The sequence below is a fragment of the Castor canadensis genome, chromosome 1, assembly GCF_047511655.1.
Source record: "Castor canadensis chromosome 1, mCasCan1.hap1v2, whole genome shotgun sequence".
Taxonomy (NCBI): domain Eukaryota; kingdom Metazoa; phylum Chordata; class Mammalia; order Rodentia; family Castoridae; genus Castor; species Castor canadensis.
In genome coordinates, this window is record NC_133386.1 from 146,239,793 (window position 1) to 146,258,831 (window position 19,039).

At 35.0% G+C, this 19,039-nt stretch overlaps 1 protein-coding gene across 1 annotated transcript; it reads left to right on the forward strand.

Moving 5' to 3' along the window:
- The first annotated feature begins 16,768 nt into the window (after positions 1-16,768).
- Positions 16,769-17,707, forward strand: LOC109699622 (olfactory receptor 5P4). Its single transcript, XM_020184421.2, has one exon. It carries the CDS (start codon positions 16,769-16,771, stop codon positions 17,705-17,707), a length of 939 nt encoding a protein of 312 aa, XP_020040010.2.
- Positions 17,708-19,039: the final 1,332 nt, after the last annotated feature.

Below are 19,039 nucleotides of genomic sequence, written 5' to 3' on the forward strand. Positions count from 1 at the left end.
CCCCATGGCATATTATCATTACAACAACAAGCACAGATAACAGAGAAAGAATACTTAAGGCTGTAAGAGATAAAAAGCAAATAATGTATAAAGGTAAATCCATCAAAATAACAGCAAATTAGGTTTCTCGATGGAAACCTTAAAATTAAAAAGGGCATGGAGTGAGGTATTTCAGGTACTGAATGAAAATAATTTCAGCCCTAGGATACTCTACCTTATTATTCAAAATTGATGGAACAATAAAACTCTTCCATGATAAAGAGGAACTAAAATAATATATGACCACCAGGCCACCACTACAGAAGCTTCTACAAGGAATTCTGCACATAGAAGATGAAAGCAAACACAACCATGAGAGGATGGGAAGTATCAAACCACAGGAGAAGAAAAGACAAGTAATCAGAGAGTAGCATGATTCTGATGCGCACAATCGAATCCTTAAACAACTAAATGGCAGGAATCACCACATATCTATCAATATTAACACTGAATTGCAATGGAGTCAAGTTCCCCTCAAAATACACCATTTGGCAAACTGGATTAAAAAGGAAGATCTGAAAATTTGTTGTTTACAAGAGACCCATCTTATTGACAGAAATAAACACTGGATTAGGGTGAAAGGCTGGAATAAGATTAACCAAACCAATGGCCCCCGAAAACAGGCAGGAGTAGCAATACTTATATCAGACAAAGTAGTCTTCAAACTTACATTGGTCAAACGAGACCATACTTCATACTAATATAAGTGTAATACATCAAAAGGACATAACAATTATTAACCTATATGTACCCAATGTTAGTGCACCCATTTCATCAAATGTACACTAAAGGACTTAAAAAGCATATATAGATTCCAACACAGTGGTAGTGGGAGACTTTAATACCCCTTGATCACCAATAGATAGGTTATCCATCCAAACAAAAAATCAACAAAGAAATCCTAGCACTAAATGGACCTAACTGATGTCTACAAAATATTTCATCTGAACAATATACATTCTTCTCAGCAACCCATGGAAATTTCTCCAAAATAGATCATATCATAGGGCAAAAAGCAGCCTCAGCAAATATAAGAAAATAGAATAACCCCCTGCATTCTTTCTGATCAAAATACAATAAAATTAGAACTCAACAACAAAAACAACAGCAAAAATATGCAAATAATAGGAGGCTGAATAACATTTTGCTCAATGATTAGTAGGTCATAGAAGAAATAAGAGAGGATATCAAAAGTTTCCTGGCAGTTAATGAAAATGAAAAGATCACCTATCAGACTTATGAGACACAGCAAAGGCAGTCCTAAGAGGAAAGTATATAGCCATGAGTGCATATATTAAAAAGACAGGAAGACCTCAAATAAATGACCTTGTGCTACACCTCAAACTTTAGAAAAACAAGAACAAGCAGAAGCCAAAACAAGCAGAAGGAGAAAAATAATGAAAATGAGGGCTGAATTTAATGAAACATAGATAAACACACACACACACACACACACACACACACACAAAGAATCAACAAAACAAATAGTTGGTTCTTTGAAAAAACGAACAACATTGACAACCCTTGTCAAATCTGAGTAAAATGAGGAGGGAAAAGACCCAAATTAGTAAAATCAGAAATGAAAAAGGAAAGGTAAAAACACACACCAAGGAAATCCAGGGAATCATCAGAGACTACTTTGAGAACCTATATTCCAATAAATTGGAAATTCTTGAAGAAATGGACAAATTTCTAGATACTTATGACCATCCAAAACTGAACTTGGAGAACATTAACACTTAAACAGATCTATAACACATAATGAAATTGAAGCAGCAATAAAGAGTCTCCAAAACCAGAAAAGTCCAAGACCTGATAGATTCTACCAGACCTTTAAAGAAGAATTAATACCAACAGTCCTTAAACTTTTGTATGCAACAGAAAGGGAAAGAACATTGCCTAAATCAGTCTATGAGGCCAGTTATGTACTCATCCCAAAATTGGACAAGGACACATCCAAAAAAGAGAACTACAGGCCAATCCCCTTAATAAATAAACATCATTGCAAAAATCCTCAATAAAATAATAGCAAAGTGAATCCAACAACATATCAGAAAGATCATTCACCATGACCAAGTTGGCTTCATCCCTAGGATGCAGGGGTGGTTCAACAGATACAAATCAATAAATGTAATATAGCACATTAATAGAAGCAAAGACTATTGCTGATGACCACTTGATCATCTCAATAGATGCAGAAAAAGCCTTTGATAAGATTCAGCACCATTTCATGATAAAAGCTCTAAGAAACTAGGAATAGAAGTAATGTACCTCAACATTATAAAGGCTATATATGACAAACCTATAGCCAACATCATACATGATGGGGAAAAACTGAAACCATTTTCCTTAAAGTAAGGAACAAGACAAGGATACCCACTCTCCCACTTCTATTCAACATAGTCCTGGAAGTCCTAGCCAGAGCAATAAGGCAAGAAGAAGAAATAAAAGGAATACAAATAGGTAAAGAAACAGTCAAAGTATCCCTATTTGCAGATGACATGATCCTATACCTCAAAGACTCAAAAAAAAACCTCCACGCAAAAACTCCTAGACACTATAAACAGATTCAGCAATGTATCAGGATACAAAATCAACAATGAACAAATTGATAAAGGATATAGGAAAACAATTCCATTTCCAATAGCCTCAAAAAAATCAAATAAACTTAACAAAGGAGGTAAATGACCTCTAGAAGAAAAGCTACAAATCACTGAAGATAGAGACTGAGGAAAACTATAGAAGGTGAAAAAGTCTCCCATGCTCATGGATTAGTAGAATCAGTATAGTAAAAATGGCTAAACTATCAAAAGCAATTTACATGTTCAACATAATTCCCATGAAATTCCCAATGACATTCATGACAGAGATTGAAAAATCTACTCTAAAGTTCACTTGGAAACACAAAAGACTGCAAATAGCAAAGGCAAACCTGAGCAAAAAGAGCAATGCTGGAGGTATCACAATACTGGACTTCAAATTATACTACAGAGCCATAGCAATAGAAACAGCATGGGACTGGCACAAAGACAGATATGAAGACCAGTGGAACAGAATAGAGGACCTGGATATGAATCCACATAGCTACATCCACCTTATTTTTGACAAAGGAGCCAAAAACTTACAATGGAGAAAAGACAGCCTCTCCAACAAATGCTGCTGGGAAAAGTGGTTATGCACCTGCAGAAACCTGAAACCATATCCATGCCTATCACCCTGTACTAGTATCAACTCAAAGTGGATTAAAGACCTTAATATCAGACCCAAAACCTTGAAGTTAGTGCAGGAAAGAGCAGGGAATACTCTGGAAGCAATAGGTATAGTAAAGGACTTCCTCAGTAGAACTCCACTTGCCCAGCAACTAAGAGAAAGGATGGACAAATGGGACTACATGAAATAAAAAAATTTCTGCACAACAAAAGAAATGGTCTCTAAATTGAAGAGATCACCTACAACGTGGGAGAATATATTTACTGGCTATCCATCAGACAAAGGACTGGTAACCAGAATATACAAGGGGGTCAAAAAACTACCTCACTGAAAATAAATGAGCCAATAAAGAAGTGGGAAACTGAACTAAACAGAACTTTTTCAAAGGAAGAAGCCCAAATGGCCAAAAAAAAAAAAAAAACACATGAAAAAAATGCTCACCATCCCTGGCTGTAAAGGAAATGCAAATAAAAACCACACTAAGATTCTACCTCACCCCTGTTAGAATAGATATTATAAAGAAGACCAACACCAACATATGTTGGTGAGGATGTGGGGGAAAAGAAGCCCTCATACTGCTGGTGGGTTTGCAAGCTAGTACAACCACTTTGGGAAACAATATGGAGGGTTCTTTAAAAACTAAACATAGATCTGCCAGATGCTCTAGTAATACCACTCCTAGGGATATACTCAAAGGACTGCAATTCACATTATTACAAAGGCATCTCACATCCATATTTATTGCAGCACTATTCACAAGAGCTAAGCTATGGAAACAGTCAAGATGACCTACTACTGACAAATGGATTAAGAAAATGTGGTATTTATACACAATGGGATTTTATTCAGCCTAAAGAAGAATGAAATTCTGTGATTTACAAGTAAATGGATGGAACTGGAGAACATCATCTTAAGCAAAGTTAGCCAGGCTCAGAAGGTCAAAAATCACATGTTCTCCTTCATATGTGGATTATAGACCTAAAATGCAGTAATATTATTGGACATGGGTTGCACACTAAGGGAGAATGCATATGGGAGGAATAAGGAAAGGGAAGCAAATTTCAAACTTGAATGTGGTCTATAGAGGAGCAAATATAGTAGTCTTAAACTGGTAGAGGCCACTATGGGAAGGGTACTAGGAAGTAGTGAAAAGGTCTAGTAGAAATAAACCAATGTGGGTTGCAACACACATGTACATGGAAGCAACACTAGGAATCTCTCTGTATAGCTATCTATCTCAAACTAGCCAAAAATACTATGTCTTTCTTATCATCTCTTATGTTTTCTCTTCAACAAAATCAGGGTGGAATAGGTTTTGCCCAGAAGCAGAGGTGGTGGTGGTGGTTTTGAGGGGAGTTGGCCTAAGCAATGTATACAAATATGAGTAAATGTAAAAATGATAAAATTAAAAAGAATAAAAAATAAAAGAAATAGTTAATCACTGAGGATACACAACGATACCATGGATGTGAGATACCAAATGTCATCATTGGAAAATCTGACATCCAAGGAAACAGAGTTTATAAAAGAATTAGAATAAAAACTTCAAAATAAGTATAATTAATAAACCCACAGGGATATGATAAATATCTCATGGATAGAAGTCAATTTCAAAATATAAAAATGTTATTGTTGAGATATAAAATTCATCAACAGATCCATTTGACATAAAAAAGGATACATGAGTTCTTTGTTATCAAGCTGGGAAATAAAGCTAAACATGCCCGAGATGCAATACAGAATGTCAAAGAATGGGAAGAAGTTAAAAAGGTACAGACAAGGAAGACAGATGGAAAAGTCCAATAATTATCTAGTAAGAGCCTCAAACAGAGAATGAAAACAGTGGAGTAGGAATGGAAAAGAAATGCCAAGTAAAGTAATTAAAGAAATACATTTTAGTGTTGAAGGGAGACAAGGGTCTCACTAAGTATCAAGTAAGAAGAATGACAAGAAAGCACTACTCCCAAAATTATATAGTGAAGTTTCAAAAACAAGGACTATAGAAACTAAATGTTCATAAATAATAACAGTTATTACACAGGATCAAAATACTGACACAAGATGAAAATCTGATAACCTGAGATGCTAGAAGATAAGAAAGCAACTATTCTAAGCTGTGAGGTGGAAAGTAATGGTGTACATAGAAGTCTATATGCAAATAATACGTGATTCAAGCAGAAGAGAAAATAAAGACATTGTGTACATCATGCAAAGATTCAGAAAGTTTATTATTCACAAGATTTACCTTTCTGAATGAAGATAGAGCTTAAGGGACACATATAGCACAAGAAATAGGAGCAAATAAGAAATAAAACTAATTTCATGGTCTAAATAATTATTGTTTAGAAATAATAATTTGTAGCTAAAATTACTGATGCTTTAACAAGCAAGATAGAGAGTAGTAAACCAGGAAGGGAAAGATGTTAAGGTAAACTCAGATTCTTGTCAAATTCAAAGTTGAGGTATGAGAACAAATGAATTATGGACATTGGTAGAAAGTATAAATAAAGTACTAAAATTTAAGAGTCATAATTACTGGAGTTATTTTATTATTTTTTTCCAAGATGGCAGATTGTTGAGACACCACTTTCATGTGTCTCCATGAACCAGAAATAAAACCTCAGGTAAGCAACTGAAAGGAGCGGAAGACAAGTTAGTAAAGAAAAGGAGAGTGCCAGCATAAGGACAGAGAGTAGCTTGAGAAAATCAAGAAATACCAAACTCTAACTAAACCTATGAAAACACAAATCTGTTGTGGGGCATGGAATGGCTCCATTCCATGCCCTTACCACCCCCTCCCCCCTTCTTTTATTATTCTGGTTTGATTTACTTCTAGCAAGATCCATGTGCACAGACCATCCTGTGAATGAAACAACTGCATTGAGGGGTAAGAACAGGTCATCAAGACTTGCTCAGGCAAAAGCTGACTGTCATCTATGTTCCACCACCTGGGGCAACAAGAATGGAATGGAAATGAGCCAGTGAGGTAAACTTATTTTAGTCCTGAGGGCCAGCACACAGGCCAGACCAGCATGTGGACACAAATATATCTGATACCAGAGAAAACTTTTGGTTAAGCAGACTGATTAAAGTACCCCACATATAGCCCTGCACTGGTGAGTGGGGGAAGCTGCATGAACTTTACTATAACTAGTGTTAACCTGAGGGCCACAGCCCAACCAAGTCAAGCATGTGGACACAAATATAACTTTTGGCTAAGTAGGCTGCTTAAAGACCCCTCCACACAGTGCTAGACAAGCAGTCAGGGGTGTGAAGCTGCTCAGTACCAGAGTCTCTGTTCACAGCAAAGGTGCAGAAGTGAGTAAGCTATCTGGATAGAGCTCAACATTCTGCTCCTTATCCCAAGACAAGGAGGGTATGACGTGAGATGGCCAACTAGCTAGAGTCCTGAACCTATGACCCAACCCAGCAGTGTATGCATATACAAAAGTGACAGGAGTTATTCACCCCTCATTCCTCCAAGTGAAATATTAAACTGGAGGTCTAGGTGGAAAAAGGGGAGTGGAGCTCATTGTATATTTGCCAGAGCTGTGACTAGACTCTCTGACCATGGGTTTCAAGATTGGCAGAGTGAATTCTGAAGTACTAGCTGTGCTCAGAAACCCTCATACCCACCTTGTATGCTTCCTAACATGTCTGGAGATGCCCCACCTCATCCCAGTAACTACATTAATCAAGATACTTATTCTCAAACAATACCTGCTCAATTCAGAGTCCTAAGGGGACATGTAATTAAACACAACAGGAGAACTGAATTGTGGACAGAAACCTGAGAGCCAGAAATGGGAGGGTAGCATCCAGTGTACTGACAGATACCACAGACATTCACCTTTCTCTCAATTCAGAAGAAGAAATACTGACTTTTTTTAATTTAAAAGATTTTTGATTTATCTATTTTATATTGTCATTTTTTTCACTTTACCTTTTCTTTTCACTTTTCCTATCTCTTATTACAAATTATTGTACTAGTGGTTTATTCTACCACTTCTTTTTTATTATTCTTAACCTTTGTATCCTTTTGCAATCCCTGACAATATCACCCTACTCCACAATAATTGAACTATATTCCTAAACACTAGTATTTTGATTGCCTGTGGTCCTCACACTTTACTAACCTGCTCCCCATCTTCCTCCTCCATTAGTTTTTCCTCATTCCCCTTATTTCTACTACCTAAGATTTAACTCCTAGGCAAGCAAGTTTTACTTTTCTAACCCCTTATCACTCCATGCAAGGACTCTAGTCCCTTTCATATCTAGTATGATTGGCTGTATCAACAATGTTCCCAACAGTATTTTATATCATGTAAATGTCTGGTTTGTTATTGAATTGGTGAGTACATTATTGCTGAGTTATATCCCCAGTCCAATGGTGAGAAATGACAAATCAACCCTGCAACAATCCATTCCTGCTGGAACATAGAGAATAATTTAGAGCAAAAAACTTTAGGTGACTCAGACCCCTAACAAATGACTTGATTACAGATAAGAATATCTCAATGTAAAAGTACATGAAATATGAAAAAGAAAGGGAATATAACACCTCAAAAGGTCAATGATTGCACAACAAAGGACCTGAATGATAGGGAAGGGGATGAAATTGCAATTTTTGAGCTCAAAATAATGATGATAAAATGATTAATGAGATAAAAGAAGACATGCATAAACACCTCAGTGACTTCAAAGAGAATATGAATAAAGAACAAATAGAACTCAAAGAGGGTGCAAATAAACAGCTGAACAAACTCAGGTAGGATACAAAGAAGCAGCTAAATGAAATAAGGAGGATAATGAAATACATGAGTGGGTAATTCAATAAATATATAGACATATTGAAAAAAAACTCAAAACTCTGGAAATGAAAAGCTCATTAAGTCAAATAAAATTCAGCTGAAATCTTCTCCAGTAGATTTAATCAAATGGAAGACAGAATATTAAGGCTTGAAGACAAATTACATGTTTTAGAAAGATAGGATGATGATAAAGAAAGAATGAAGAAATATAAAGAGAATATACAAGATTACTCTGACTCCATTAGATCAAACCTACAAATTATGGAGATTGAAGGAGAAGAGGTACAAGCTAATGCATAGGGAACATATCAAACAAAGTAATAGCGGAAAGCTTCCCAAATCTTGAGAAAAGGTGCCCAACCAGGTATAGAGGTTCTAGGACTCTAAACAGTGAAGACTAAAATAGAACCTCTCCCTGGCATATTATAGATAAAACAACAAGTACAGAGAATAAGGAAACTGTTGAAATCTGCAAGGGAGAAGTATGAAATCACCTTTAAAGGTAAACCCATCAGAATAACAGCAGATTTGTCAACAGAAACCTTAAAAATAAAGAAGGCATGAAATGATAAATTTCAAGGGCTGAAAGAAAACAACTGCCAGCCTAGATCACTCCAGCAGGCTAAGCTATCATTCATAACTGAAGGAAAAATAAAACCTTCCATGTTAAATAAAACTAAAGCAATTTATGACCACCGAACCAGCACTTCAGAAGACACTCATAAGAATTCTGTATGCAGAAGGGAAGAAAATAAGGATGGATGTAACCATGAAAATATTGTAAAAAAATTTCACCAGATGAGGGATAGGCAAATAAGAATATGAAATAATAAAACACATTCTAGGAGTCACTATATGCCTTTCAATATTAACACTGAATATGAATGGCCTCAATTTCTAAATCAAAAGATAGAAAATGGAAAGTTGGATTAAAAAAGCAAGACTCAACCATTTGTTGCCTATAAGAAATGCATCTCACTGGGTTAGGGTAAAAGGGTGGGAAAGATTTTTCAACAAATGGACTCCAAAACCAGGCAGGAGTAGCTGTACTCAAATATGGTAAAGTAGATTTCAAACCAAAAGTAGTCAGAAGAGACAAAGAAGGTCACTTTATATTCAACAAGAGAAAATAACAATTGTTAACCTATATGTGCCAAAAGTCAGTGCACCCAACTTCATTAAACAAACAATACTGGGCTTAAACACAATGATAGCAGGAGACTTCAATACTCCACTCTCACCAACAGATAGGTAATGTAGACAAAAAAATCAACAAAGAAACCTCAGAAGTTATTGACAGTAGAAATCAAATGAACTTAACAGATATCAACAGAATACTTCATCTAGCAGCTGCATGATACATTTTCTTCTCAACAGCCCTTGAGGCTTTCTCTAAAATAGATTATATCTTAGGAAAGAAAGCAAGTCTTAGCAAACATAAGAAAATTAAAATAATTCCCTGTATTCTATCAGACCACAATGAAATAAGACTAGAACAGCAAAAGAAGCTACAGAAATATTCGAACACATGGACACTGAGCAACACATTGTTGAACAACCAGTGGGTCATTGCAGAAATAAGGGGGGAAGCAATTCAAAAGTTCTTAGAATCTATTGAAAGTGAAAACACAACCTATCAGAACCTAGGAGATACAGTAAAGGTAGCGCTAAGAGGAAAGTTTATAGGTTTGAGCACTTACATCAAAGACAGATAAAGAGAAGAAAAGGGTGGGGGAGGGGAAAAGAGAGAGAGAGAGAGAGAGAGAGAGAGAGATTTCAAGTAAGTAACTTAATGATGTGCCTCAAGCAACTAGGAAAACAAGAACAAGCTAAATCCCCAATTAGTTGATGGAATTATATATACATAAATATATATATATATATTTATTTATATATATATAATTATATATTATATATTAATAATATATAATTATATGGAATTATATATATATAATTAATAATATATAATTATATGGAATTATATATATATAGTTGATGGAATTTATATATAATAAAATTTAAGGCAGAAATTCATGAAATAGAGAAAAAATTACACAAAGAATAAATAAAACAAAAAGTTGGTTCTTCAAAAGGCAATAAAATTTATAAACCCTTAGCACGTTTGACTAGAAAGAGGAGGAAAAAGACCCAAATAAATAAAATTGAAGATGGAAAAGGTACTATGATAAAAAAGATCAATGAAATACAAAGGGTCACAACAGGGAATGTTTGGAAAATGTTTACACAAGCACACTATATGCACATGTGTATAAGCTCACATATGTATTTTTGTGTACACTTAAAAAAATGAAGGATGAGAAGGTTAAATAGGTCCTGTCTGAAAGTGGGTACTGGTGGAAGGGAGAAGGGTATAAGGAAAGCATAAAAGAGGGCAAATATGGTAGATATGTTTTATATTCATATATGAAAATAGAACAAGGAAAAATTCATGTTGATTCTAATTAATATATATTGTAAACACATTTGTAAATGTTACAATGTATCTCCCTGTACAACCATTATATGCTAATAAAAATGCCTAGATTCAAACATAACCAAGGAAATGAAAGGCATCTACAAGGAAAACTACAAACTATTGAAGAAAACACCAGAAGATGGAAAGGCCTCCCATGGTTCATGGATTAGCAGAATTAATATCATTAAATGGCTAAAATATCAAAAGCAATCTATGGATTCAATGCAATGCCCATTAAAATTCCTGTGTCATTCTTTACAGAAATAGAAAAAATCAATCATAAAATTCATATGGAAGAATAAAAGACCCTGTATAGCAAAAGTAATCCTGATCAAAAAGAGCAAAGCTGTAGGTAGCACAGCACCGGACTCCAAATTATAATACAGAGCCATAGTAATAAAAACAGAAAGGCACAGACAAAAAAACACACAAAGACTGATGAAACAGTATATAAGATCTAGAAATAAAACCACACAAACTACATTCATCTGATATTTGACAAAGGAGTCAAATATATACCCTGAAGAAAAGACAGCCTCTTTAACAAATGGTACTGGGAAAACTGGTTAGCTACATGTAAAAGACTGAAATTAGACCCTTACCTCTCACATTGAACAAACATCAGCTCCAAATGGATCAAAGACCTTAATGTAAGACCTGAAACTTTGATCCTACTACAGGAAAAAAAACAGTGGAAACGTTGAAAGATATTGACCAAGATAATTTTTTTCTGAATTGACCAATTTGCCCAGGAAACAAGAGCAAGAATTGACAAATGGGCGTGTATCAAATTAAAAAGTCTCTGCACATTGAAAAGAAACAGTCACTGAAATCAGGTGACAACTCACAGAATGGGAGAAAACTCTTCACTAGCTATTCAACAGATAAAGGATTAATATCCAGAATATACAAAGAGCTAAACCCCCTGAACAGCAAAAGAACAGTAATTTAATTAATAAATGGGCAAATGAATTGAAAACACAGTTCTCAGAAGAAGAATTTGAAAGGTTAATAAATGCATTAAGCAATGTTCAGCATCCTCAGCCACAAAGGAGATGCAAATCAAAACTACAATAAGATCCCATCTCACCACAGTCAGAATGGTGATCATCAAGAAAACAAATAACAAATACTACCAAGGATGCAGGGGAAAGAGGAACCCTATACACTGTTGGTGGGAATGTAAACTAATGCAATTTCTATGGAAATCATTATGGAGTTCACTCAAAACATTAAAAGTAGACCTGCTTTGCAACTCCACCATACCACTCTTTGGCATACACCCAAAGGAGTGTAAATCAATATACAAGACAGATATTTGCACACCTATGTTTATTGTAGGTGGGATCACAATGGTAAACTGTGAAATCAGTCGAGGTACCCAACAACTGATAACTGGATATAAAAATATGGTATGTATATAGCATGGGCTATTAGTCATAGAGAAAAATGAAATTATGTCATTTTTCTAGAAAATGGATGAAACTGGAGATCATCATCCTGAGCAAGGAAGACAAAGTCAAAAAGTCAAATATTTCATAATTTTTCTCATTTGTGGAATCTTGTCCTGAAATGATGGTGATGATGATGGGACATGAATGTGTAAGAGGTGTGGTCTGGACAGAATTGACAGGAACAAGAAGGGGGAAAGGAAAGCATATTGAGGGGTGAAGTGGATTGGCGTACACAAGATATATGTATTCAAAGACAATGTGATGAAAGCCCCATAACACTGTTTGAAAAAAGGGGGAGAAGAGTTGGGGTGATGGGATTTTATACTGGAGGGATGAACTTGTTCAAAGCATACTACACACACGTATTGAATTACCACAATAAACCCAACTTGCATTATTAATATTATACCAATTCAAAAATATACAAAAACCATTAAAAGGAGTTATATAACTACTGGAAGTGGTAGACTACCTGTCTAACAAGCATAAATGACTTAAATTCAATCTCTTGTACCAAAAAATTTATAACTCCTGGAAAATACAAATAAGGCACATACACTCTGTATTATTATATAAAAAGCAGCACAAAGAAAATGGATTCAGTCTAACTAGTGTAAATAATTATAGGGAAACAAAAACAAAGCAGTAACAAAAAAAGCATATTTAAACCCATCAAATCACAACTGATGATGTTCATCGCAAATATGAACCAGATTGATAATATTGAACATTAACTATGTGAGGAAGTCTATGCTTTCAAATATTGCTAATGGGAAGTGAATTGATAAAAATAATTTAAAAGTTTTATAAAACAAAAAGTGAAATTAACAGGGAAATTATAACAGTCATAAACATTTATATACTTAATAATACCATGTTGAAATACTTAAAGCAAAATCTAATAGGAATATGGGAAATTAAGAAAATTCATAAAAATATTGCAAGACTTTAAAAATTGGTAGGTGAAATTTATAACAAAATATATGATCTAGTAGCTTATTAACACAAAACATCATTTCTTAAATAATTCGAGCTTTCTTTAAAGGGCAATTTGGCAGTCTCTATTAGAGTTCACAGTGTGCAAATATTTTAACCCAGTATTTATTTGTACTTCTTTGTGTATGGTGAGGAGAAACAGTGGTACATTGAAGCATTAGTAAGGTATAGTTAAATAAAAAAATATTAAAATATTTTGGAATAATATAAGGTAAATTAACATATATATGAAATTATCTAAAGTATTTTTCAATAAAAGGAATTTTAAAATAATACTAATAGAAAATCACTTATAAAACCACATGAAAATTAAGAATAAGGTAGAGAATCTTGGTTTATCTAGGGATCATTGGTTTAGAGATAAATGTAGGGTTAGGAAAAGAAATATTTTCAATAACTGGATCACTATGTCAAGAGTACAGAATTTTGAAATATGTGTATATATATATGTATATGAAATGCCAAAACTGAATTAAAGTGTGGGTCATTTTCATATACAGAAAAGTGTCACGGTTCTTCTTGCAGTGCCCAATGGTGTGACTAAGTATAAACCAAATGACAGTGCTCAGAAATTCAATTCCAGACACCCAGTCATGACTGCTTCTCTGAAACAGCAGAGATAATCAGTTTAGCCCATGCCAACTATATTTATTCAAACCAGGTTTGAAAATGAATTAGATGTTTGCAGTTATAATTCTGTATGGTAATAATGAAGGAACAAATGAAACCCATGAGATCTTAATGAATATCTCAGCCAGCACAATGGTGGAGGAATACATAAATACATCTAACTTTCTCAGTCTCATTGGGTTTTCTCCCAATGGATTTTCAATAAGATTCTAACAAACTTGTGTGTGTCTGCTGCTAAGGTACTTATGGTCTTGTATTCAAAATTTTCCTAAGTCCTCTGTGAGTAAGATCTACTCTGTAGAGATGATACCTGGAGTCTGTTCTTGCCACAATGTTTGACCAGCAGGTAACATTCATTCTTTGTTACTGATATACAAATATCCCAAAAGGAAGCTGAACTATTCTCAGAATTTCCAGACTATTGCTTCTGCTTCTGAAAGCAAGTCACTAAGTTCTGTCTGAATATAGTGGGAGATTGCACTCCTTCCTCAGTGGCAATAGCATAATGAAATTTGCAGTCACTTCTAGCCTATTACAAATAAATGTTTTAATCTATCACATCTTCAATACATCACAGTAATCTACCTTATACTATTGCCAATACATGACTAGTTATGATAATTGAGAGCTTGGGATTTTAGACTAAGTAAAAATGTAAATTAAAATCCCAAACATATACCAGGACACTCAAGATTTATTTTATTCTTTTACAAGGAGTAGGCTGAGATGGAAAATTTTCCTTCTCATTTCCCTTGGCTAGTAAGAGGATATCTTAAGGACTGCCATTCCATTGAGGTTGAAAGCACAGATTCTTGCATTTTGAGGTGACACATATAGGGGGAGGGTCTGAGATGTCAACTCTTCTTGTCTTGTATAGTTGCAAGCCCTCATCTTCAGCCCACACAGTTGTAGTTGTGGAGTCAGCACAGGTCTCCAGACAGTCATGGTGCACCTAGTCACCTCTTACCTGGTAAGCATGGCCCAAGGAGGATTTTTAAAAAATTACATGAAAGTTCACTTCTGCACTGTGAACTTTTAAAATTAATTAATTAGACCAATAATAATTGCATATATTTATGGGATACAGCATGATGCTTTCATGTGTCTATATATTATAAAAAGATGAATCCAACCACTTAACATATCCGTCACCTCACTTTTCTATCATTTATTTTACAGGAAGAACATTTAAAAATCTATTACTTTTAGCAATTTTGAAGAATGCAATGTCTTATTATTAATTATGCTCACCACATTGTGAAATAAATCACTTAAATATGTTCCCCCTAAGACCTAGTGCCCTTTCATCCAACATTTCCCCTTTCTCCATTCTTCTCTCTCTGCCTGCCACCAGCCTTTTTAAACTACAATTCTACTTTCTGTTTCTATGTAATGAACTTTGTGAGAGTTCATACCAAAGTGAGATCATACAGTACTTGTTTTTCTGTGCTTGGCTTATTTCACTTAGTGTAATGCCTTCCCAGTTTATCCACATTATCTCAGATGACAAGATTTCTGTATTTTTTAAGGCAGCATATAATTTCTTTGTGCATATATGCCACATTTATTTTTACCCATTTGTCTGTTGCTAGACACTTAAGTTGCTTTCATGTTCTGGCTGTTGTGATTGATGCTGTGATGAATATGGATGTCCAGATACTGTTTTGATAAACCAATTTCAGTTCTTTTGCATGTGTAACCAACGTGAAATTTCTGAATCATATAGAAATTCTACTTACAGATTTTTGAGGACACTCCATACTGTTTTCCAAAATGGCTATACCGAATGGCATTCACTTCAGGTGTACCAGGGTTGTGTTTCTCCACATTCTTCCAATGTTTGTACCCTTCTTTTTGATAATAGTCTGACAAGTAGAACAGGTATCTCACTCTGGTTGAATTTACATTCCTCAAATGGTTATTGTTGTTGAGCATTTTTTCAATATTTTAATGCCTAAACTGGCATTCTAAATATTTTGCTGAAAATATTTTATGTTCTTTCATGTTAACATTGTTCCTTTTTCTTTTCTGGCAGTACTAAGGTTTGAACTCAAGGCCTCATGCTTACTAGTCAGGCACTGTACCACTTGAGCAACTCTGGCCAGCACAATGTTAACAGTAATTCTTAAGTGAAAGTCTGCATTCATTTTATTTATCTTTTGAATTCTCCTGATTAAACCTACTTTTTGTTAAATTAAATGACTTCTTATTATCCCTTGCATTTATGTATTTTCTGCTTGCTCTTACATGGCTGGTATAACATAAACATTTGGCATTTTGGTAATTATTTCATTATATGACTTATTCACATAAGATTATGAAATAGATTCTTTTGTTAGTTCTACAGAGTTTCTAAAGCACAAACAGAGACCAAAAGTGGATTTATATCTCATGTTTTTCTCAAGATTAAGTTCTATTTGAAACTTCTACTTACAGCTAATCTATAATTATTCTAACCAAGATAGATGATTTTGTGCTTTCCTAACATATTAACCTTTGAAACACAGTATGGTCCAATACAATATAGAGCTACACTCCCTCCAGTATATTCTTGTTCTCTATATTTACTCAAATCCTGAGTTGGTGAGACCTATCACTATATTAGAGTTGTATCATGTAAATATGTCACTGTGGAAAAGGAAGAGAGACCTGCCCACTAGTAATTAAATTGATCCTGAAAAGACACATTTCTTTCCACAACCTGTTAGCATATACTGTTTACAGTCTTACCTAACTTCAAGAGGACTGGGAAGTGTCGTCTCCAACGTGACTGAGAAACAGAGGCAAATTGAATATTGTCAAATAAGCATGAGATCAATCACTTTAACCATTCAGGTTTCCAGAACATTGCTGGAAGCATTCAATTAGCAATGTGAATTGATCAAATTTTGCAACTGTGAGTGATGTGTTCTGATCTGAGTCATTCTCCAATTTGTATCTGTGGCCTTGAGAGAAATAATTAATATTCACAAATCATACATAATGTAACATGTTTGGAGATGTTTTGTGAAGTGCAAGTGGGTAGACAAAAGTGAAATCTACATGTTGATTTTTTAATATACTAAGTGTCGAAGCAAATAAATCAATTGTGAACTCAATTTATTTTAATATTCACTTTTTTTTTTACTACAGTAGATACTATTCAGAAGCAAATGGAGACTGGGAACCACACAATGGTGACAGAGTTTGTTATTTTGGGGTTAACAGAGGATGTTACACTTTGTTCCATCCTCTTTGTGGTTTTTCTAGGAATCTATGTTACTACCATGCTGGGAAACATAAGCATAATCATATTAATCCAAAGAAGCTCTCAGCTTCACACCCCAATGTACCTCTTTCTCAGCCATTTGGCCTTTGTGGACATTGGATATTCCACATCTGTCACACCTGTCATGATTGTGAGCTTTCTAAGGGAGAGAACTACCATCCCTGTTGGTGGCTGCATAGCTCAGCTTGTTTCTGATGCTGTGTTTGGAACAGCTGAGTGCTTCCTACTGGCTGTCATGGCTTATGATCGCTATGTGGCCATCTGCTCCCCTCTGCTCTACTCCACCCACATGTCCCCCAGGGTCTGCATCATCTTACTGTTTGTTTCCTACTTGGGTGGGTGCCTGAATGCTTCATCGCTTACTAGCTGTTTATTAAGTCTCACTTTTTGTGGACCAAATAAAATCAACCATTTCTTCTGTGACCTGCCCCCACTCATAAAGCTTTCTTGTACCCATATTTATATTGCTGAAATATCTCCTGTCATCTCAGCTACATTAGTCATTGTAATCACGCTATTCACCATCATTGTTTCATATGTCTACATCCTCCATTCCATACTGAAGATGCACTCTACTGAGGGAAGGCACAAGGCCTTCTCCACCTGCACTTCCCACCTCATTGCAGTCACTTTGTTTTATGGGACAGTTACATTTGTTTATGTCATACCAAAGTCGAGCCATTCACCTGACTATATTAAGGTGATATCTGTGATCTACACTGTGGTGATCCCTATGTTGAACCCCATGATCTACAGTCTGAGGAACAAGGATGTAAAAGAGGCCATGAAGAAATTGATGGCGAGAACATATTCCTCATTTTGAAAGAAATTCAATGTGAATCCAGAAATCTAAAATAATACTTTGATAAGCATATGTGATAGATATTTATGTTATTTTATGTCAAGAACTGTCTTAAATACACTGTGCCAGTATATTGATTCAAGCCAACTTGAACTTTCTAGAGCCACAGAATAAAATATATCATTCACAAGAATCCTTTGGCTCAAATTAAATGTGTGTATATGATGGTTTTGATACTTGAAAAATGTAGTTTCACTTTTTCTTTCCTCTGCCTATAATTTAGGGAATCTTTGATTACAGGTTTTTTTCCCCCATTCAGTTAATATATTCCTTTAAAATGTTATCTTATAAATGAACAACTTGGAGAGCATGTGCTCAATGGCAAGGCAATCTATTGACACCCCACATCACCTTCTCTCTCTGAAAGAGCTCACCTCTCTTATACAGGGTTGTCATAATGTTTGGAAACAGTGAAGCATATATTACATTCACTTCAATATGATTAAATTAAACTAATTTTCAAATCTACTATATCCTTCCTGATTTTTTGATTGCTTTCTCTGTCAGCTATTGAGGTTTAGAAAAAGCTTACAATTATCATTTTTCATAATTTTTTACTTTAATTTTCATCAGTTTTTTATTTTATTTTGAATCTTCATTGCTTTTGTGAAGCTCAACTTTGTAGTGACATCTTGTAAACCCAAATGGTTCTTGGCTGCCATGGCCTATGATCGCTATGTGGCCATCTGCTCTCTTCTGCTCTACTCCGTGCACATATCCCAGAGTGTGCATTCTCTTACTGGGGACTTCCTGTCTGGGTGGCGGTGGAATGCTTGGACATTTACTTACTAGTTATTTACTGTCTGTCCTTCTGTGGACCAAATTGTACAGTCACTTTTTCTGTAATTTCTCCCCTTTTTGAAACTTTCTGGTTCAGATATCTCAATTATTGAAATTATCCATCTCTTCCATCAATGTTTGTGCTTGCAATGTTTGTCATTGCTCTCTCTTACATGTACACTCTAGCCACATCCTAAAGCTGTGTTCCATTGATGGGGAGACAAAGGCCTTCTCCGTCTGCACCTCCCGCCTCACTGCAGTCACTCTCTACTATGGAACAATTACTTTCATTTATGTGGTGCCCACAACCAGCTATTCAATTAAGCATAATAAAGTTATGTCTCTCTTCCACACAGTGGTGATTCCCATGTGGAACTCCTGATCCACAGTCTGAGGAAAAGAGATGCTAAGAAGACCCTGAGGAAGGTGACTGTCAGAATATATTCTTAGATCTATTATTTGAATTGATAATGACCTATAAAGATTTTCTTTACAATATCACACTTAGGACCT